Source organism: Solenopsis invicta, chromosome 16 (assembly GCF_016802725.1).
Source record: "Solenopsis invicta isolate M01_SB chromosome 16, UNIL_Sinv_3.0, whole genome shotgun sequence".
Taxonomy (NCBI): domain Eukaryota; kingdom Metazoa; phylum Arthropoda; class Insecta; order Hymenoptera; family Formicidae; genus Solenopsis; species Solenopsis invicta.
Genome location: NC_052679.1, coordinates 24,879,600 through 24,903,668, shown reverse-complemented (window position 1 = coordinate 24,903,668; position 24,069 = coordinate 24,879,600). Strand labels below are relative to the sequence as shown.

General features: G+C 32.2%; 2 protein-coding genes across 2 annotated transcripts; both read left to right on the top strand.

Moving 5' to 3' along the window:
* Nucleotides 1-191: 191 nt before the first annotated feature.
* LOC105193828 (phospholipid phosphatase 5) lies at nt 192-2,524 on the top strand. Its single transcript, XM_011158444.3, has 6 exons — nt 192-377; nt 965-1,070; nt 1,195-1,342; nt 1,481-1,609; nt 1,889-2,059; nt 2,155-2,524. The coding sequence occupies exons 1-6, from the start codon at nt 295-297 to the stop codon at nt 2,322-2,324; spliced, it is 807 nt and encodes a 268-aa protein (XP_011156746.1). The 5' UTR covers nt 192-294; the 3' UTR covers nt 2,325-2,524.
* A 568-nt stretch (nt 2,525-3,092) lies between these two features.
* On the top strand, nt 3,093-23,005 carry LOC105193827 (beta-TrCP). Its single transcript, XM_011158442.3, has 9 exons — nt 3,093-4,438; nt 17,064-17,298; nt 17,742-17,928; nt 18,489-18,945; nt 19,745-20,118; nt 20,464-20,542; nt 20,666-20,846; nt 20,936-20,983; nt 21,635-23,005. The coding sequence occupies exons 1-8, from the start codon at nt 4,385-4,387 to the stop codon at nt 20,944-20,946; spliced, it is 1,578 nt and encodes a 525-aa protein (XP_011156744.1). The 5' UTR covers nt 3,093-4,384; the 3' UTR covers nt 20,947-20,983; nt 21,635-23,005.
* The last annotated feature ends 1,064 nt before the right edge of the window (nt 23,006-24,069 follow it).

The window sequence follows — 24,069 nt, the reverse complement described above, 5'->3', positions numbered from 1 at the left end:
TGATATTTAAATAAAAATGAAATTTGCAATGCGCGGTTTTCAAATCGCTTTCAATCGAGATTACTTATCGATAATGTTTTCGACTTTCTGTATCGACGTTTCATGTACCGGGTATGTGCCATATTGAGAATCTGACTGTGTGCAGTGTGCACTTCGATCGGTGTCAGCGCGGGCTGCCACGGTTTGTTATACGATGAATCGTTTAATTTTGTCGTTGACGAGTTTTAGACTTTCTTTATACGAGAATAAACATTGGCGTGATTTACCCACCGTTTAAATGCACGACATACTGAGATGACTAATATACGCGGACTCCGATTCTCGTTAGGGTTCTGGTTTGACGTTTTGCTGCGGGTCTTTCTGGCAGTGCTATTCGTGTAAGTTGCATGGGCGTGCAAGTAAAACAATCAATATGTTACAATTAGCGCCGTGTCATTAAACTTAGTGTTCAAACGTTAATCTATAGTAATTAAATATTGGCATTAATAATAATTAACAATGGTATTTAGGAATTTTCTTTATATTGTATTTTTATTCTATAAGCTTAAGTTTTGTGATTCTTTTATGGGGGTAACTATTAACATGTTTTTATAAAAAAATACTGGTTTTTTAAGGGGATAGAAATATAGTACATAAATTGTACATATATTTTTAATATTGTTTATTACTATGATGAACAATTGTCCATCTTTTCTAATTATTATTAGTACTATAATTGGATTTAGAAAATTTATCTATATTATATCTCTATTATATTTTTTTATTTAATTGTATTGAGATATTTTTTAACAAATAACAATTTTTTTAAATAGAAAAAACATAAATTGTACTATTACATGTACAGTATGTGAATAATTATTTTTAATGCTGTTTACTACTATGTTTTAATAGCAATTGTCCATTTTTTTTTTTTAATCACACTTATTCATTAAGCAGAATGTTGAATTTGATGGCTCCTTTTCAGGGAGCTGGAAAAAGCAGAACCATTTACGAGAAAGATTCATGAAGATGAGTTATGGTTATATAGAAATCCAAGAACAGAATCTTTTGTCCCAACTACAGTATTATGGGTAGATACATATTCAGAAAGATTTTAATAATGAAAGATTAACTAAGTTAAGATAAAATAAGTAAACATTTTAATAAGCACAATGTCTTGCAAATAATATATTGAGTAAAACATTTTTTTTTCAGCCTCTTGTGTTTATGATGCCGATCGTCGTAATTTGCTTCTTTTTTATAATATACAAAGATAAAGTCGATTTTCAGCAGTCAGTATTGTCTGTAACATTAGCCCTAGGATTTAATGGTCTTATTACAGACATTTTAAAACTTATAGTAGGTATGTCATTACTAAAAAATTTGAGTATGATGGACTTGTATCAAATTAATCCGAAAGATGTGCAGTTTTAATAATATTATTCATACAATAGAGATTCTCTCATTGTTTGTTCCCATTATACCTATTACATACTTCCAGGTCGTCCAAGACCAGATTTCTTCTGGAGGTGTTTTCCAGATGGACAAATGAATCCAGGATTTAAATGTACTGGAGATCCGGTAGTTATCAGGGATGGAAAGAAGTCATTCCCAAGCGGACATTCCTCGTGTATGTCAATGTTGCAGCAATAATATTATTAAATACAAACGTTTTTTATATGTAGATAAATATATGTCTATAATTTTTCTTAAATGTACAAAGTCCATTTGCACCAATGTAGATTAATTTCAGTCTTGATTTAACTTATTTTCTCTTTCTAGTTCTAAGAATTTAACTTACGTTAGTGTAAACAGGCCTAAAAGTGTATTATGTATAACATATACAAAGATAAGCTAATTGTAAGATAATACACATTATTTCTAAAAATATATGTAATTTTTATTTTAGTTGCGTTCGCCAGTTTCGGCTTTATCGCCTTGTATTTAGCCGGAAAGTTACACACATTCAGCTTAGCGGGAAAAGGACAATCGTGGAAATTGTGCACGTTCCTTTTGCCGCTTTGTGTCGCACTTACTATTGCGTTAAGCAGAACGTGCGACTATCACCATCATTGGCAAGGTAAGCTCTGTAAATTAAGTTAAAATCTTATTGTTAAAGTAATATATAATCTTTTTACAATTTTACATTGTAATCTGCCATGGAATTTGTTTCAGACGTGGTGATGGGTTCGATAATAGGATACTGTATAACGTACATCTGTTACAGACATTATTACCCTCCGTTAGATTCGCCATATTGCGATAAACCATATGTAGCACTTGCGTTACAAGTTCAGTCAAATACCATCAAATCTAACAAAAACGAGCAAATTAAGTGGATATAGAGAAGTCAAAATTATTACTCATATACGCGTCATAAATAATATTTTAAAGAATACTTAACATTTTTGTTAAAATCTTTGAGAACTGTATATTTTGTGTACCAATATATATATACATATATCTCTCTGACTGAGAATAAATATATGTCTATACAAAGAATATGAATTCACACGAATATTAGAATTTATATGTATTAGAGATCTATTCATTTTATTTGTACTATATATTTATGCTGCCTCTTTTCTTCCTTTTCTACTTAATGACAAACTAAGATGAATATATGTCACAGGAATGGAATTCATTAAATTCAAGAATTAAGTGATTTACGTAAAATATTTTTATTCTCTCTTATCTTGCCTTTATTTAGTTAAAAAATTATACACATTCTCTCAGTTTAGCGAAAAAATTAAATATTTTTAGAATATTTTAAATTAATTTGGACTTAAAATGTACCACATTGTATGCAAAGTATATATTTATATTTAATTTATATATAATATATAAACTTAGTATAAAGTATTTTATTTTTGTATAATTTTATTCTTTTTTGTTATTTTATTTCAAGAAAACTTTTCAATATATTATAACGCCTGTTTCTTCTCGACTACATTTTTTGTAAAGTTTGTACTTTTGTAACTGTAATAATGTCATATTTTCTAAGGTTGAAATAAGTAAATATAGAGTGCATTCCAAGATGTGCTAAAAATCTATAATACATATAAGTTTGAAAAAAATATTAAGTACACATTGCAATTTATCAATTTGTTTAATGGTTCTTTCTAAAAATAAGGTTTTAAAAAATATCCAATAAATACTCGTCACACACTGTATAACATACATTATAGATTTTTCGTATATTTCGGGATGTATTCATAAGTAGACATTGGAAAGATAGAGGAAAAAGCAAGCACAAAAAGTTCAATCACAACCAACAAACTCTTCTAAATATAAAAAAATGTATGGTGTAATCTCGTTTGCCAATGAAAGGAGCAATGTTCTAATTCAAGCTTTAAATTAGGCAATTCAATTAATAGAATAATTCTAACGCATAACGACTGTGACAGATTCGTTTATTCCGACGTGCGCAGGATGCTGTTTGAAATTGCACGCGCTGGCCGCCATTTTGAAAAGTATCGCGTCCTCGTCGTCCTAGACTCACTCGACTGTCGCGCGGCGGCGGTTCGTTCGCCCCGGAGTAGTCGATTCGGAGCAGTCGATTGCAGTCGATTCGGAACAGTGTGTTGGCAGGCGTTGTCACTCGCGCCGACGTACATTGAAACGCCGCGTTCTATCCGCATCGCCGCCGCCACCGCCGTCCACTCCGCCGTCGGCCAATTGCGGGATCCCGTTTCGCGAGCGTGTCTCTCGGGCAGTACACACGTTACGTTCGCGCGTTCTCGAGCCGTCGTGTCTCGAGAGTCGCGTCTCGCGTCTCGCGGAGCCGCTCCGGGAACTCGTTCCCGTTCGTCGGTCCGTCGCCCGTTTAGTCACCATCAAGTTCCAGCACGAGCGAACTCGGAATCGCAATATCCCTCCCCCTTCCCTCCCCGTTGAGGAAAAGGAGTCAACGTCGCTCGTGCTAGTGTTATCGCGCGTGAACCGCGTTTGTGGCGTTCATCTGCGACCCGTGAAAAAAAAGAGGATTATCGAAATCACTCTTGGCACGAATAATCGACACGTATATATGTACATACACACACGCGCACGTACACACGTACATTCCCGCAAACGCGCACTTACAGCGGACAGCCAAGTGACACAGTTGATACGCGCGAACTGTTGTGCTTCGGTATAGAAATGTTACTCTGTCGTTTGGCCGCGATACACGGCGAGGGCTCGTAGCGAACATCGTCATCCGCTGCCATCGCCGTTCGCGTCCTCCGCGTCCCGGTTCTAGTAGTTCTTTCTCTCTCTTTCTCACTCGTTCTCTCTCTCTCTCTCTCTCTCTCTCTCTCTCTCGGCGTGACGAATCCCGTCGTCCCGTTTTTCACGCGGGCACGTTCCAGACTCCTATTCGCGCCTACAGGCCACGGACAGGTTACGGACGTCGCGCACGAGTAGGATGATCAACATGGAAACGGACAAGATCATCGACGACGCGAACGCGAGTCTACAGGTGAGTCGAGTGCATGGACGTCCATGGTTGAGTGCGAGTCCGTCTCTGTTCGTCTCCTCGCGCGAGAAAAAGGGAGAAAAGAAATAAAAATTACCGCCATCTTGTGCCCCCTCACGACCGAATCGTCGGCACGTGTCCCGCTCTGACGGCTACGCGATGCTCGGTCTCGAGGAGGCCGAGGAGGTACGCCGACGGACACGCTTTTTAAAGATACTTGAGCGCGACGATTTCGCGACTCCGTGCTGCGCGCCGTGCGTTCGATGCAGTCACGATCGGCTGCGGATCGCGCGAGGCGGAATCGCGCTTTCGAGGTTATCGTTCCCGTCCGCTCTCCGGTATTCCTGGTGTTTCTAGCGGAAAAATTCTTGGACAGTTTGCGGAAAATAAAGGCTTTTTTTTTCTTTCCTTGCTGCAGGTTTTTTTCTTTCAAGGTAATGTCATTTTTATTTCTCTACGTCAACGATTTTAAGAATTCTTTCACGTTTAAGTGCTCTAACCATAACAAGTCATTCGATTAAGTCCGCTGTCGTTATCACTGTCATATTTTCTTGTATTTTTTGGAAGAAATGGAAAAAGTCTGGTTGGTATTTCTTTAATTTTATTTTTCTGGAAAATTAACCCTTCGTAGGCAATCTTGATTTTTTTTTGGCACAAGTGCTTTTTTGGCAATTTTATTTTTAAATTTCAATTTTTATTAAATAAAGGTTTTAATTTTTGAATTAAACAACTATTTGGTAATATAGCAGAGATGTTGAAAAGTAATTCTAAGTTTTCTAGATTTTTTGAAGGCCTAGAACAGAGTAAAAAAAAATTTGGGTAGACAAAATAGACGCAGATTATCAACGGAGTGAGTAAAAATGTGATTATCTACGAAAGATTAGGAATATCAGGTTTTTCTTTTCGCTCCAAAGAAACCTAAGCAGCACCCCGACCTCGTTTCCCTTTAAACGCGGAAGACGGCAACCACGGCAACGGGTCTATCTACACGGAAAAAGAAACATTAATGTCGAATTAAAACTAATGTATATTCTATTTTACAATCATTGTTTCATGTACAGAGTATAAGTAAGAAATTATACGTGAAACAATCTTGCTTATAAATAATTTAATTTTTCAAGATTTGATAAACTTAAATTTTAGCAAAATATTTTCTTTTTATATCAATATTATAATAGTCTCATCTAAAGAACACAATAAGATTGCTTTAATAATAATAGTATTGAAAAATTCTTGATTGAAGATATTTTTCATTTGATATTTTTTTCTTTTCAATTTGTGAAAATTATTATTGATTAATAAGAATATTCTTTACGAGATAATAAGAATAGTCTTTACAAGATTATACAAAATTCTTCACGTAAGCGAGTTATCTCTGTTTAATCTTATTTCACTATTTAACATTTCAAAAATGAAGATATTTTCAAGACAAGAAAATATTCTGTTTTTTATGCACATGCTCCTGGATGTTTATACATTGCTCAGATGACGGTCCCGTTGTCGTCGTCGTCATCGTCATCGTCGTCATCGTCGTCATCGTCGTCATCCTCCTTTATTTTCTCTTCGTCATCTCGCGTAATACTCTGGTGAACGTCGTTACGAGACTCTCGTCTCGAGGAAGAGTCTAGGTCTATCCCGTTCGGAGGGCTTTCGTTTAAATTGAACGCAGATCTTTGAGGCCTTTTATAAGTCGCCGCGATCGCGCGACAATAGTTTGCGACGTGACGTACGCATCAGTAGGTGTTACAAACGTCTTGACATTCATTAGACGGCTATTTTCCTTTTCGTACCGGTCGGTGGTTGGCTCTCGTCTTGGCAAGGAAAAATAGTCGATTGCGCTCCGGATGACTCTGCGTTTTATACTAATTCGTTTTATACTATATTCGAATCGATTTCACTTTTTTCTTATCTTCGTGAAAATTGCATCGAAAGATAGCGATTTCTAATCGCGCTTCTTACACACTTGGCTTTTAACCGCCTTTCTGCTTGATTTACGTCCATTTCCATCATTACAGGCTGTACTCTCGTTTAATTTACTCTCTATCATTTTCTAGTTCTAAGAATAGTAAAAGATAAAGAGTACCGAGATTACAGTTTAATTCACGTTGGAGGAAATGAACATTAGGCCGGTATTCACAGGTCAATTAGACGCTACAAATGCTTCGAAGCATTTGATTAGTCAATCGGAACAAAAAATTTTACAAATTGACCAATCAAAAGATGTTTACAGGCATTTGTAGCATTAATTTGACTGCACTCACGGTCGAATCTTATTTTAAAACTTATTGACGTCTTTATTGACGTCTCCCTTCTTTCGCACGAGAGACTCTTACTTGAAATTTCGAATAAAATTTTTGAAAAATTAGGGAATTGTCTTGGAAAATTTGAGTAAAAACATCTTGCTTTCATATAGCAGAGAACGTTTATTTCTTGTTGCGCTCGTATCTCAAACGTTCGCTCGCGCGTCTCAATTCTATCGCTCGCTTCTAGCAATTTACAGACAGATTGATTAGCAAGTCAGCAGCTCGCAATTAATTCATGCAGCGCAACAATACGTCTGCTTTATTACGTTATTGCACATGCACGCGATAGCAGGCCGCAAACGTGTGGACCGGGCTCCGATAACAGTCGTTATTTCGCGTAATTACGCACGTTGCAACGCGATGCCGCACCGGAAGTGCACCTACGACTTCTTATCCCGCACTCGGACGACGGTCCCTCCTACGTTCTCGTTGCGCTCATAAATCATGCATCGCCCTAAACGAGCCTGTTACGCACGCTTGCGTATCCTACCGCAAAAAAATACGAGATTTTATTGTCCCCCGAACGGGGGAAAAGGTAGAGGGATAGCGAACGATTCGAACGATACATATTTATAACTAGCTTTGTTTTTTTCAAAGTAAAATATTTACGTTTATGAGGGATACAATTTTTATTAAGTATTAATTAAAAAGTGTAATTAAAAAAAAATGCAAATGCGTAGCTCTAATCGGACAATACTTACTCTCTTTCCTTCATCTTCTTTCGTTTTAAATCTTTAGGAAGATTTTTGTTAGGAAGGGAGAAATTTGAGCCACGTATACCAAAATATTGAATCTTCAAGTCACAAAGATCACAGCTAATTAATTAGATTTTTTGGAGAATGATTATTTTTCATAAATAACTTAAACATTATAATAGTAAATAAGCTATTATTCACTTATTGAGTAAATAAAATTTTTTGTATTAAGTAAAATTTATTTGTTTTACGATGCTTTTTCTCAGTATAATGATGATTCTACTTGAAGGAATTCTTTGACATTAATCTTTAAAAATTTGACTCGGTTTCGCCATTCATTCACGATTTAGTGTGTAATTTCCGCATATGTGCGATAAATAACGAAAGCTGTTTCAATGCGTACGAATGGAGTTTTATCATGCTTGATGATGATAGAGGAAGAGAGAAGAAGAGGAAAAGAGGAACAGATCGCGATCCTTGAGCGAGAAGGTCGCGCGAATTTACCTACGTCGACATCCACGGACGTTATTGTTCTCGGCTGGTTAACGTGCGATACAAGTTGATATTCCAGCTGGGACACCTCTGTAATCCTATCGGCGAAGCTGTATAAATCTCCGCTATGCAAATCAAAGGATCGATCAATGAACACGGAAACCCAAGAACTCTTTTACTCTTTTGATACAGTGAAGTATCTCTTTTCTATAAAATTCATTGTGTCAACTATATTATTCCGAGAAATAGCCATTTAATTTTTTTTTTTTGCGTAAATGATCTGAGATGCTTTTTGAACCTTAATTAAAAAGACGCTATTATTAATTACACGTTGTATATGTATATTATTGGATATCCTGTAATTTATTATTTACCTAGTACTATTTATTGATTACTTATTATTTGATTATTATGCATTTAGGATAAACGACTGATTGACGATGTTCTAAATTGAAAAAATAATTTTAAATGTTTTTTTTTTTTAATTTGAAGATTAAAATTTTACTTTTAATGAAATGTTATAATAATAAGTAGAGACTTCTTAATAGTTCAAGTAAATTTAAATACAATTATGTATAAACATTATATATAAATTCATACATATTAAAAAAAAACATTTAAGATTGAAGTATTTGGGACACTTTAATTAACTGGGCTATTTGTTTCATGTTTATTCAATATTTTCTAAGAAAGGGAAAGAGAAATAAAAAAAATAGGTAAAGAGTTTTAATCAGTAAAGAAAACTGCTATGACTGAACTTTATTTTCTCACTATTGATACATTAAAAATCATTAGGTGACTATTCCCGGCTTAAAAGTTACTCCTGGTAAATAAATTGTAAAAGTTGTTGTCTACCAGACTATACGTCTTCGGCCATACATTTTATAACGCAAATTTACGTCAGAAGGAGTTACTTCTCCGTCAGAGGAAGTTCTTTCGAAAGAGATTATTCAACAACTATATTTCTATCTTACTTTGAGTTGCAGTAACGCACAGATTCTAATTTTGCGCTTCGCCGTTATTGATATTCTATTTGAATTCTAATGTCTCGGTGACCCGTCGATGTTAACGAACTTTACGTCTTCGTGAACTATCGAAAAAAGCTCGTTCATGATAACGGTAGCGAATTTCACCGTTTCGCCGGAGTAGTTTAGATTTTTCTGTTGCTCGCATCCTTCGTCTTTCCATTCACAAGACGGATATTTGTTTGTACTATATTGGTGAGAGTTAATAAATAGCCAGGAAATCGCGGCCTTGCACTTATATGCGAACATACACACACACACACACACATTAACATCAGTCGTTTATGTGTGATATGAATTTTATACAAATTTCAATACAAATTGAAAATTTAAACGATCTCTTTTATTACAATAATTATAATTTATGTTGTAATAATTTATACACAAAAAATGAAAAAAAAGTAATTAAAACTATAAGCTTATACTAATTGTAAACTTCGTTGCTATTGTTTTTAAATATGCTAAAGCTAATTATAAGGTTATTAAAAAATTGATTTCAGATAATGTGCTTTAAATATTATGTTTGTATTGAAAGTTGATATACGTACGTAGATTATAATACACATAGCACGTTTTAAATAATGAGATAATATTTTTGAGAAAACTACGGTTTATTTATTCAATTATTAATTGCAGTTAAATATTTATTATATTAACAATTTATTATACGATTTATTTATATCACTTGTTATTTATTTGTATTATATATATAACGCCGAAGAACGATTCGTTCTTAACCAAGTAATATGGACTATTAAAGTCTATATGTATATGGTTATCTTCTTACACTTGCAATCATATTTTCATTTGTATTTCGTAATTGTGAGAAATGTGCGTATCACAAACTGAAGGCCAAAGGAAAGCACGTGAGTCTTTACTAAATATTATGTGTTGTTTGAATCTTATTAGCGATCGTACCTTTAAATATGATTTTTGCTTCATACACTTTTGGATTGCGTATTCCTTTTTAGGCTCGAGGTTCGGTCGAGTCGAGATAAAAGGCGTCTCGAGAACATCGCGTCTGACCCTGAACTCGCGATACGGGATCGCCGATGGAACTCTGTGCGAGATCGATCTCTTTGTTCGTCACGTTTAAACAATTTTCATTTTCGAGAAAGCTTCTTAGGTCGAAGCTTTCAATTATTATTACTCTCCTTGGACTCGAAAAGATCAATTTTCTTTTTCAGTAGAAAATATCGTTTCTAATAAGTAAGTCACGTCCAGCGTAATCTCACACTGCGAGGTATTCGTGCTGCGGACGTTCTGGTTCGATAATTCGAAGGGCTTTAAAGTATCCCGATAACCGATTGAGTTTTATCTATCAATATATTTTTTTTAGTCCCTTTAAAAAAAAAACTCACGGTAGAAGGTCTTGCAATTTTCGGTACCTATTTTAGGATAAGTATAGCGTTTCAGGAGCTCAGATATTTGTGCGATGCGTCAGGCCATTGTTAATTTGAATGTTTCTTTTACGCTTTCTAGCGTCATGAAGCGGCCCGACCAGCGTCTCTTAGACCTTCAAAAGTTGTCGACCTCTTTGTGCCAGAATAGACGAGCGAATACGCGGGGCAAAACTTATTTTGTGATTCATTACGCGAAATCGGTACATTTCGATCTTGCGACATTACTTCCCCTCGTGAACGCGCATTCGAAGCATTTAATCAACAATTTGGAGTTTTGTCGGGATAAGCTGCGGGCAATTCATTTAAAATGCACTGCAAACGTTGCGAATATAAACAGTTAAACACGTCGTTTAAATTAAGTAGAGCAATTGAAGAACAGAAAGCGAAAAACCATTAAAACCAGACGTACTAAATATCTTAAATGAAAAAAATATATATTATATACATTTCTATGCAGATAATTTTATTCATCGTTTCATGTGTAAAATGTTTACTAGTAGAATTTGATTCTTGCCTTTTTTGCCAAAAATTTGAAATATTTCCTCAAAAAAAGATATAAACGTATATTAAAAAATTGCAAACAATTAAAAGAAATGTTTTATCTTTTTCATATCTATTCTGTTTTAATTTCTAGAAAAACTTCTAGAGAAGAAGGAAAAGATTCTCGAGAGAGAAGGAGCCACATTTAATGTATTGAATCTTTAAAAATTACGAAGGAGAGTAAAGAGCGACCGATTAGATTTTCGGAGAAAGATTATTTTTCTTTTTCAGTAGAAAATAAAGCCGGTCCTCGAATTGCGTTGGTCGTTTCTTATCGGTCACCCAGTACACTCGTACTTTAGTCGTGTTAAGAGACGCGCGGGTACGACATCCCAGGAAGACAAAAGAATCAGGAGAGCGTAGATTCGACACGAGTTCGCGATACCGTTATGCCGGGAGCACTCCGAAGCGTTTTCAGGTGATCGCGCCGCCGCGCATCAGCCGCTAGCTAGACTCGTTTTTCTGTATTGCGTTACAACAACGAAGGGGACAACTGTCGCTGGCTCCGATCTTTCAAAAGGGGGTCGCACAATATAGAGTGACGATAATACGGTTTTCATCCGGATAAAGCGTCCATTCCAAACTTCCGAAGACCGACTGGAGCTCGATGACGAAAATATTTTGACGTAAAAATTCCTAGAGATATGCAAATAATAAATTTGCATTTTAACTCGTGCCTCTTTTTAGGAGAAAATAGTAGTACTGGAAATAGCTGCGAGATCGTCGCAGAATTCGACTTTTTAAATTTTTGGAAGAGAGAGAGAGAGTAGTTTTCCGTTTACATAAGTTCTTCTCAAAATCTAATTTGCGTAAAACTACTCAATCGCCATTTCTGTAAAGCCCAAATCACACTAGCGATTGCCGATTGTGATTGACGATTAGCGATTGAAATTTGACCAATTGGAACAAGAGGAAATTTTAGAAATTTCTTTTATTTTGATTGGCCAAAACTCAATCTTTAATCTTCAATTTTCAATCGCTAATGTGATTTGGACTTAATATAAGAGCTTAATGTTCATTAAGTACTCAATATGATATTTCGACGACGTTCTAGAGATTTTAATTCTTTTTAGAAAAAAATAGACTACCCTCTAAAAATAACAAGGAGATTGCAGAACCGGATAAATTTGATTTTAGAGATTCAAATTTCATTAATAATTTTTTATCAAAACTTAATTTGCATTAAAAGAATTACGATAAAATCGCTATTTTTCTGCAATACGAGAGCTCAACTTTCATTAGCGGGAATCCATTAACATTTAACCCGATATTTTAACGATGTTTTACAGATAAAACCAATAAATTCACTTTTTAGTTCACGCATTTTTTTTTAGAATGAAATGGGTACTGTCTTCGACCTAGAATTAGCAGAAGGATTGCAGAACTCGACAATTTTGATATAAAAGATTCGGATTCCGTTAATGATCAAAATCTAATTTGTGTAAAAAGGAATTGTTACTCGCCGTTTCTGCGATGCCAAAACTTAGCTTTCATTAGCAAGTGCTTAACGTAGTATGGTTCTTTTATGACGGTTTTCACTTCCTAAGGTAGGGGAGACGCGGCAAGTAGGTCAAACGCGAAATATACATTTTCGCATTATTGTACGTCGACGAATCACTGGCGGTCTTAGGGTATAAAAATGGATTTTCGTATATCTCATTTGTGTGACACACTTATGCTAATGCACGGAAAGAACGGTTTTGTTGAAGCATCTAAAAATCTAGCTAGATACAGATCTGAAAATATTTTTGTTAAATCATTAAAATAATTATGCAGGACGCTCAAGCTGCTTGCTAGTATGTTGAAACTTTTTGCAGCACGTTTGAACGCATAATTACGTCTAACAAAATGATTTTTAAGTCAACAATTCATTGTTTTATATACAAGCAAGAACATAGAAAATTTCTTGAAAGATAATCTTGGACATAATTTGCTTACACAAAGAAACCAAATTTTATATTAATAAAATATAAAAATATAAATTTTATGAATTATAATTTGCTAACGTGAAAAAATTTTGTTTCTTCACGTAAGCAAATTAGATCTGTTTAAGATTATCAAATTCTTTCAAAAAAAGATTTTACATTTTTGTTTATATATGAAACAATATTGATTTGATACTAATTTTTTTATGTAGCTAAATTTAGATATTTTAGCAAAACTATTCTTTCAATGTGACTTATGGGATACAATATATTGTGTGTGAAAAAAAATCTATAATTCTTATAATGTTTTAGAGTTGCAAATACTTAGCAAATACTTAGTGTTTCGTAAAAATTTAAAGACGATCTTCAGAAAAACGTAGACTTCTGTTCTTCAACATTCGTGATCATAATGAGTGAAGCTCAAGGTTCTTTTGAGAACTTTCAACATGTTTCATTATTCAATTCTCCTCCTTGAAAGTTCAAATACCGAAGAAGCTCCTCATTCGCAAAGCCTGTAACTCAAGAGGCATTACCACCGAGCACTTTCGCTGACAAAGATCGACTGGAAATTCACAAGGGACTAATGCTTACGTGTCCACGATTCCTCCGATTCTGGGGCACCTTGTGTAAAACGCTGCGTCAAACGAAGTTGAGAAACGACGTGAAAACGGAACGGCAAACGGTGTGTGAAAACGTTAACATCAACGTTACGCACATGAATAATAGTCTTCTTTTTTTGTTTATATATCATGCAATCTTTCGACACTCGCGCGTAGAAGATTCTCTTGTATCGGTGTTGCAGCGTTCTTCGTCGCATTCGTGGGTGCACTTTCTCCGCGTGCAAACGTAATCCTTCGATTATAAAAATATCGCCAACTTGATTTGGCCTGTCTGTGTTTCCTTTCAATTTCACGATAAGTTTTTGCCGTTCGTTATTAAGATTTGTTGCTCGCAGGACCGATAACTTTGTTCTGATTGGCACCGGAAAAGATTCTTCGATTGCTAGAAGCGATGTATAAATGCTTAAATCTGAAAAGAAGCTCAATTTAACACCTGGTTTTGTATCTCAGGAAGGATAGATATTAAAGGAGACAATTAAGGAATACGTAATTTATTGAAATTCATACAGTTATAACGTAACCAACATACAATTATATCCTCAGAGTAAAGTAGAATTAAATTATATTGAAATTAATGCGCTGAAATTATATTGATAGAATAATAATGCACGAGTTAGCGTGCGACATTCATTCGAATTAGTTGATCTAATCTAATCTGATCTAATCTAATCGAACTTTCCAGTAACGTGATGTACAATTTTTTTATAAAGTTTTAATACGAAGCTGAAAATTGCTTGTGGGCAAGTTTTTCTATTAAATTAAATTAATTAATTAATTCACTCACTCTCTCTCTCTCTCTCTCTCTCTCTTCTCTCTTTCTCTTAATTATACTTGCTCAATTATATTCACTTTAAATAATAGAATTTTTAACGATTTTTAATTTTTAGTACGTTGCTTATATTAAAGATCTCAATACAGGATATGCGAAGATCAGGCTTGATCAATAAAGTTCTTACATTCTATTTCTAGTTAATATTCTGCCGTTATTCCATGCAGTGATGTCGCGACTAGCATTATCGGACTATCGAACATTTATAACAAAATACAGATGATAAGGATGGCGTAAACAGTGAAAGCGCAAACGTGTGCGACTACTTTCTTTCATGAAAAATGCGTTCTATGCTCATTTATACGCATTTATGCCGAGTGTCGGAAAATTTCCAATAAAACTCGATTAGTCATTCTCTTGAATCGCTACGTCGACAAACTTAATGATGATCGTATATATTTAGGTCATATTCTCATTATAGCGTTAGTCCTTTCTTCGTGCAATATTTTATTTATATTTACGGATCGATCGCGTGCATGTCAGTTTTTAATTTTTATGCCGAAAGAATTTTATAGTGCATTTATTGTCGAGATAATTGAAATCACTATGATGAAAATATCTGTTTAATCGCGTGTCGCTTAATATGATTACCGGTGATTACGGTATTAACAAGAAAGACGAGATGCTCAGTACAAAACCGGGACGCGCGTAAACGATTTAATTCATAAGAGCCCTCGTATATACAATGTACGAGCGAGAGAGGTCAAGAACCCGGTACTTCGCTCTCTACCTCAAGATACGTCCGCGATTCTAGTTTTGCAAATGGACTTGAGCTCACCTCGAACGATCTATGATTTGCGTCAAATTTCGGAAGAAAAATTGCACTTGTATTTTTATTTTATATTCCATTGTATTTCGTGTCTGTATAATACACATTTTATATGTGTCTGTTTAATATATTCTTATTCTTAAAATATTTTTTACACGTACAATTTTGAATTCTTAATTCGAAAGATCTGGGAGATATTAAATAAGTTGTCTGATGATCCTTACAGGATGTAATCAACGTATTTCGATTTTGTGACTTATTTAAAATATATTATTATTTTAAGAGATAAGCGAAAATATATTTGCGTTTTGACAGAAAATCGGTTATCTCCATTTCTTCTTTCTCGAGAAGAGCAACCCATGAATATAATTGAAAATCTTTATATTTTCTGTTTATCGTATGCGCGTGCATGCGCACGCATATTCTTTATCATTGATAACAATGTATTTTCAATCTTGATTTTAGATGTTTTTCGAAACTTATTGTTAGATGTGAATACGATAAAAATCAAAATCTCGTTGTTTTACCTCATCATGTCTTTCGACATTTTAAGTTTCTTAACATCGCGATAAAATTGGCGCTTTCCTGCGTTTGTTCTCAATTGTTAACGTTAAAATTGCGTAAATTGCAGTCGCGCTGTTAGTCATTAGCTGTTATTTTACGAAACATGAATCATTTAAAAGATTCCTTAAATCTTATGACATATATTTATTATACAATCTTTACAGTGTTATTAGATATTTTATGCCATTCGTCTATAATATTACTGTATTGTTATTTTTATTTTTGTTTTGGAACAATTTGTTTGGGAAAGAAAAATACTCTATAAAGCTTGCTATTAATTTTTAGCTATTTTACATTTATATTGCTTCGTCAAAGAAAATAATTATGATGTGATTAACTGCAATGACAATGCACATTTTATTATTGAATTTCGAAATATAAATCACTCGATGTTAGATTTACTCAAAGCATATTCAAATTGTTAGATGCCTCGTGCAACGATTCCGTGCAACGATTCCGTGCAACGATTCCGTCGATTCCGATATATAATATCTATACCGGTGTGATTAATCGGGAAACAACGGTGCATCGATAAAATAATACACATTGTGCACAGTGTGATATTCTTAGTCACATTTATTTGCGCTCCGATTACGTAGCAATAACGCGCTAATACAATAAAAGTAAACGTCATTACGTGCGCATGTGTAGAAGCTGTTAATGAAAGAATTTAGACATTATATATTCCACGAGAAAAACTACGTGTACATCAAATGTCAGTGATAAATTTTTTTCTTTGATTAGTTTTAAATTTATTATACATATACACTTAGACAGGTGAAAACGAGATCTGATTTTGTAAATTTTTTATAGATAAACAGAAAGAGAGAAATCATGATTATTTATAATATTTCTTTCTTCAACTTTATAAAGTTTATGCAATTTTACTTTCTCCATGGGAGCAGCAGTGGTCATCATCATAAACGCCATAAATATGATTTAGAAAAAAATTTTAATAACGACGTTATTTTATATTATTTTTTAAATAAAATTTTAATATCAAATAAAAAAAAGTATGACCTTTACAATGGCATAAACATGACTTCACTTTCCGTAAAAAATTTGTAATGATAGATCCTCGTTTGACCCATTAGGCCAGGTTTTTCGTTATCTAGTTAACTTAGGGCCTCTTTCACCAATCTTCCTTTATCTAATCAACTGGTTAGTGTTTATTGAAATTGACCAATTAAATTTGTTATTTCACATAACAGGCAATGCGTTAAATTCTTATGGTTAAACTTAACTTGAAGTTTTAGCCATTAAGTTTCACCTATGGCATCATCTGCGTGGGTGAAGCCCATTGAGTAAAACATCAAGTAAAATAAAAAATAAGTATCCTGTGTGTGTGTATGTGTGTATGTGTGTGATTATAAGTATCCTTATTATATTAGATTGTATTCGAATCTTTCGCAAAATGATAAAGTTCAGCATGTAAAAACGTAATTGTTAATATTCTGTTACAGTACCCGATGACGATACTTTATGAACCCAACTGTAAAAAGGAACAATCTACAGGCGCGTCGACGCAATACGGACAAGAGAAAGAGATTTGTATGAAACTTTTCGAGAGATGGAGCGAGCCAGAGCAAGTGCAGTTTGTCGAACAGCTGTTAGCGCGAATGTGTCATTATCAGCACGGGCACATCAATGCGTATCTCAAACCGATGTTGCAGAGAGACTTTATTTCGCTTTTGCCAAGTGAGTAATCGGACACGTATGCGTCATGCTTAACACGCTTTTTACACATTTTTTTACACATACATTGAAGTTTTTTGAATTTATAATTGAAGGGTTTACTATAAAAATCAAATAAGTGAATTTTTTTTTAATTTTTACATCGCGAACAATTTTGTTCTGGCAAAAATCAAACAAAAAACAGGAAATATAAGCATAAAGAGGTAAAGAATATAAAAAATCAAACAAATACAGAGGTTTTTTTTAAAATGTAGATTTACAAAATATTAATCAAAACTTAAAACTTTTTGTTCTTATATTTATTATATATCCGGAGAAAAATTACTATATTTACAAAATAAACGGTTTGAAGATAAGTTTTTTTTTGTTTCTTAAACATTTAACTGTTTTTTTGAAACTTTTTGTATTTTTGACAATAGTATCTTTAAGAATCGAATAAATTACAGAAAAAGGATTGGATCATGTGGCAGAAAGTATTCTTTCATATCTTGATGCAAAGTCACTTGTTTCTGCTGAGTTAGTGTGCAAGGAATGGCACAGAGTTATCAGTGAAGGGATGCTTTGGAAGAAACTGATAGAGCGGAAAGTCCGAACTGATTCTGTTTGGAGAGGTCTGGCTGAGAGGAGAGGATGGTGAGTAGAAATTTACTATGAGTTATAAAACGTCTGACAAAAACAAACATAAATGTGATAAGTGTACATTGAACATATATTAATGTACTTTAAAAATGTACATTATTGTACATTAACGTATATCCATTTAATTATAAATTATACAGATATTATAATTGGGATTTATACATATATATTTAAAAAGTTAATGTCAATGTAAGTAAATATTGGTATGTAAATTAGTATCAAAATGTAAATATAATTTTAAGAAAAATTATCTTATATTCAAAAATTGACAATCTGTTTATTGAATAGCTATATAATAATTTTTCTTTTAAATTTCATTGTTTTTTCTTTGATATTTATTGCTTACATTAACATTAACTTTTTAAATCATTTTAATTTTAATTATTAAATTTACACGAATTAATGAAAATGGCTTTAACTTTAAATGATCTATAATTGAGATCATCACCTTATATGCATAAAACACTTTTATAACTCTATATGTAAAAGATACATACAAAATATACGTACATTTCTTAACATTTTCTTATTTATCTCGTCAAATTTACTTTCAGGATACAGTATCTATTTAAACCGAAGCCGGGTGAAGCTCATCCCAATCACAACTTCTATAGGTCTCTTTATCCAAAAATTGTCAAAGACATTGAAAGCATAGAAAACAACTGGAGAATGGGTCGATTCAATCTTCAAAGAATCAACTGTCGTAGCGAAAACTCGAAAGGCGTTTATTGTCTGCAGTATGATGATCAGAAGATAGTTTCCGGACTCCGAGACAACACGATTAAGATCTGGGACAGAAATACTCTGCAGTGCATCAAGGTGTTGACTGGCCACACAGGTTCTGTACTTTGTTTGCAATACGATGATAAAGCTATAATATCTGGCTCCTCGGATAGCACTGTGAGAGTTTGGGACGCCACTACGGGTGAGATGGTCAACACGTTAATTCATCATTGCGAGGCGGTGCTTCATCTGAGATTTAACAACGGCATGATGGTTACCTGCTCAAAGGTCAGTCGAAGAAGAACGGTAAATGTTCATTATGGCTGTCACTTTTAACAAGTTCAAAGATTCAAAGCTTTGAAAAATATTTGTGCGAATGGCGAGTTTATTCTGGAAATACAAAAATGTTATATAAAAAGAATTAATATATGTATAATATGTTTAAATGTAAAATTATTTCTAAATTACAATTTGGAATTGATGTATTAAATATATAATATTCTATGTTAATTTCATCATTATTATGATGAAATTAACATAAAATATTATATATTTGATACATCAATTTTAAATAATGAATCAAGCAGATTTTATTTAATAAACATAAAGTGAGTTTTTAAAATAAAATTAGTTAATCAGATTGGATATATGCTCATACAAATAAAACAAGATAATGGTCAATGATATGAGATAATCTTCTTAATTAAGAAGATTAAAAAAGTAAAAATATTCTTAAATGAATGAATAAAGAATAATAAATTAATATAAATTTTTCTATTTTACTATCTTTTTTTTAGCAATATAATTTTAAGAAAAAGTTGAATAAAATCGATAAGTGATAAAAATTACATGATTTTCAATTTAAAGATATAATTACAACATTAGAAATTTTATTTTGGATTTTGTCATAAATGTGTATTTATCGTGCATACTATTATTATTATATTAAACTAATAATTATATAGTTTTGATTCTTCGAAGTTTTGAAGTTTGAATGCCAAAGTTTTCGAAGAAAATGCCAGCCCTAATGTTTATATATGTTTGTATTTCATTGGATTTTGTTACTGATAACAGTTATAATTCGCAGGATCGTTCAATAGCAGTCTGGGATATGACATCGCAGACAGAGATTGCATTGAGAAGAGTATTAGTGGGACACAGAGCAGCAGTGAATGTGGTTGACTTCGACGAGAAGTATATTGTTTCCGCTAGTGGTGATAGGACTATCAAAGTATGGAACACTTCCAACTGCGAATTTGTGCGAACATTGAACGGACATAAACGCGGCATAGCGTGTTTGCAATATAGAGATCGCTTAGTAGTTAGTGGTAGTAGTGATAACACCATACGATTGTGGGACATCGAGTGCGGAGCTTGCTTGCGTGTTTTAGAGGGACATGAAGAATTAGTGAGATGTATTCGATTCGATAGCAAGCATATCGTCAGCGGTGCTTATGATGGGTACGTATGCGAAAATCCAAACATAATTTTAATTCTGTGCAACATAAAATTACAAGTTTTCAGCGAATAGAAAATTTATATTTACATGTATCGTTGTATGTATATATTTTTTATACAATTTTTTTACTCTTATTTGGAGAAATAATTCGATTTATATTCATAGCATATTGTTTTTAATTTACAAAAAAAGTAAAAAATTAAAACTAATCTTATATATTAATATTCATATTTGATTTCACATTGTTAATTTAAAATTGAATTGAAAGATGCAATTTGTTTTAGAATACCTATTATTTTACAAATTCTCATAAAGACGCTGAACTTACATTTATTATTGTTTTACAGAAAAATCAAAGTTTGGGATCTCGTAGCTGCTCTCGATCCAAGAGCAGTTGCCAGCACATTATGCTTGCGTACTTTAGTGGTAAGATATTTTTGCACGTACGTGCATTTTCTTAAACATATTATATTTAATCAACAGTTTGTTAAGTGTCCCATTGACAATTTTCATTCAATACCAATCTTTTATTTATACCTCTCATTGTAGGAGCACACTGGGCGTGTATTTCGTCTTCAGTTCGACGAATTCCAAATAGTTTCATCATCACACGATGATACAATATTAATTTGGGATTTTCTTAATTATAATCCGTCAAGCGGAAGTGTATGTAGTGGTCGTCTTCCCATGGATGGAGTACCGAACCAAGCAGATACCAGATCTCCTTCCCGTAAATAGATATTCTGTCATGCTAAAATTGAAGTTTTTAAATATATATTAATTATTAAGTACATAAAAGAATATTTATTTTATTTGTAGCATTCGAGTGACGCATCAATACTGAGACTCCTTTATTGTGATATAATTGTAAGTATATCATACGAATTATTTTCTTGCAGGTAAGCTTTAGAAATATTATAAATATTCAGTATAAATAGTAATCCTTTCTTTAATAAATAATACATAAAAAATACATAAAAAAATCGCACGAAATTTAAAGATGTACACATATTTTCAAAATAATGAGAAAAAGATTGTTCTGTAAAACGAAAATAATATAAAACATTTAGCGGCAATCTTGTATCAGGATCAAAAATTACTTTGATAAATAGAAATGTGATAGAAACATAATTAAGCAATAATGACAAAAATCTGAAATTTTGTACATAAGTATTTGAAGTATTCAAGATGACTTATGTAAAATTTTGTTGTGGTACAAAGATTAGTCGTTCTGTAAATAAGCAAAATTTATTTTACTTAAAATAAAATAAATTATTTTATTTATACAAAAAAATAGAAATTTTTATTGTGTTTTGGAACAATTTAATTTTTAAATAACAAGTAAAGTAAATAAATTATAAAAATATATTATTAAATAAAAATATATTATTATTCATACAACTTTCACATGTATGTAGTTTATTTGAAGTATAAATATTAACATATTTCCAATTTCAATTTGCATTTTGATTCATTATATAGGTGATATATTTTTAATTGTATAATTTTATGTTTTAGACAAGTGGTTAGTGAGTGAATCCAATGTGTTCACAACAATGTGCGCAAACAATGAAATGTCCCATGAGTGTTCAGTGTGAACAGCAATTATACATAGAAACATCTGAGAAGAAAATTTGGTGGATCACTAACTTTGATTTATTGTTTGCTGAAATAGCAAAAAAAATTCTTCAACAAATAGGAAAGTATAACGGACTGACTTGCGTGAAACTATAAATTATAATTTATATATGCGCTTGACGCGTTTAGGAACGAACAGTATGTTTAAAGCCGCATAAATACATCCCATGGATGTAAATGATTGCTGTCGTCTGCTTTGGCCATATCTGGAATTCTTCTACGCTCTATGACAAGATAGAAGTCAAGACCATTTTCTTACGATAAAAAAAAGAAAAAAAAGAAAGACTTACAATACGTAATGTAGCGAAACGTTTTAGGGAGGCTGGATATTACACTTAATAAGACATTAGATGTATTATAGTAAAAGAAATTAATGATTTTTTTATATAATTAATTTATGAGATAAAAAAAATTGTAAAATGTTTAATTGGAGTACTTATCTTGTGTGAATGTGTAAAAAAATTGTTACATGGGAGGATTATCGTGTTGCACCATCTTTTGAAAATAGCTCGTACAAAGTGTTATTTACTCATGTTTAGAACCGAAAAAAAATTATTGATTGAATGTATAACAATTTTTTGTAGACATTCAAATTTTGTGGAACTTTAAAAAGCGAGTGAAGAGCCAATAACCTCTGCACAGCCTACATTTGGTATAATACCATTTGCATTTAGAATATAAAAATCACTACATCAGATTGTAAATATTATCATCATTATTATTATATTCATACTGAAACAAATATAGCGTGTGATCCTAAAGTAATCTCTTGTAAAAAGAAAAAGAAACGCTATTATTACATCTTGACCATTGATCTCGTTTAACTTATTTTAATCACGTTTTATACACTATAAGGTTTTCATTTTTATATTTGTTTAAATTGCCAATTTGTTCGAAATTGTGTATTGATGCTTTTTCTTTTTCTAGGAGTGTTAAATTGTTTGCAATTTGGTATTTCACTAAAATTTAAAAAAGATTCTTTAAATATAACAAAACATTTTTGATGCGAATAAACAAAACGTTATTGCTGTTTGGATTTATATTTATGTACATAACTTACAATTAGTATATATATATGATTAATGACGTCATGAAACACCTAAATGATTGTGACGTTATAAAGCAGTTTGTGCTTTGTAAACAGCGTGAATATTAATGTATGCATATATGCAATATTATATTGCATTATATTTGCGAAATATGATTCTAAATTTTCATGATACAATACTTTTGCCGTTATTAAAAAAAAAATTTTTAGATATTTAAAATTAAAAAAGCTACACTACTTAATATGTTACGTTTTTATATAGTAATCATGTGAAAATGAAATACTAAAAGAAGTGAAATACCGAATTACATCTTTCAAATATGCGTTTTGTTAATAATAATTAGTGTAAAAATTGATATATAATAATTTATAAATTGTCTTTAAATACAATGGGTTATACAGAACAAATTTTCAGAAAATAATAATACATATTTCAAGATGTAACATTATAATTCGAGTGTTTCAGTTCTATAAGATTATGAAAATTTCAATTTTGATATGTATACATATGTGACGTTAATTTCAAAATTTTATACGAGCTGTACCCGATAAAGAAGTATATAATTAAATGTAAATATATATAATTTTATAAATTATTATATATGATTATATACGCGCACTTTTTTTCACTTCCTCAAACTTTTTATGGAAAAAAAACGAAAGAATTATCCGTTTAATTATTTTTTTTAATTATTTTTTTGTAATATATGAATAGAGATTATATAAGAGAAAAAAAATTTATGTGGTCATATTTCATGTATAATTATTTATATTTATTATTTATATTTAATTATCTATATATAGATTTTTTTGCCGGGTACAGAATGTAATTTGTATATTAATATACGTGAAAATAGTAAGGCAATACTACAGTAACATTAAAAATATACAAAATTTGTTTACTCTTGTAACGCATAATTAGAGAAAAAAAGTGAAATATATAGATACAACGGATATTTGTACACAATTTGTTCGCGTTAATAACATTTCTACGAGAGGAAATCGAGTAAAAAAGTGGAAAATTAACAAGTTGAATGCAAACTGGGTACAAACGAAAAATTAGTACGATTGGATGAGAAGTTTGTATAATTTTAAAGTATATATAAGTGTGCAAAACAAATCATAATTTTGTATATGGAATATATGTAGATTCTCGAGTTTGCGATTTATTTCAGTGAATACGCGAAGTAATAGTGATTGTAGCCAGGCATTAACATACTCTTGCATTATATGAACATAAAATGTTCTTCATGAACTTCCTTCCGCT

Coding starts and splice junctions, on each gene's coding strand:
- LOC105193828 (XM_011158444.3), top strand. CDS start 295: ATGACTAATATACGCGGACTCCGATTCTCGTTAGGGTTCTGGTTTGAC. Junction 378..964: donor TTTCTGGCAGTGCTATTCGT/GTAAGTTGCATG, acceptor GCTCCTTTTCAG/GGAGCTGGAAAAAGCAGAAC. Junction 1,071..1,194: donor TCCCAACTACAGTATTATGG/GTAGATACATAT, acceptor TTTTTTTTTCAG/CCTCTTGTGTTTATGATGCC.
- LOC105193827 (XM_011158442.3), top strand. CDS start 4,385: ATGATCAACATGGAAACGGACAAGATCATCGACGACGCGAACGCGAGT. Junction 18,946..19,744: donor TGATGGTTACCTGCTCAAAG/GTCAGTCGAAGA, acceptor TATAATTCGCAG/GATCGTTCAATAGCAGTCTG. Junction 20,543..20,665: donor TATGCTTGCGTACTTTAGTG/GTAAGATATTTT, acceptor CTCTCATTGTAG/GAGCACACTGGGCGTGTATT.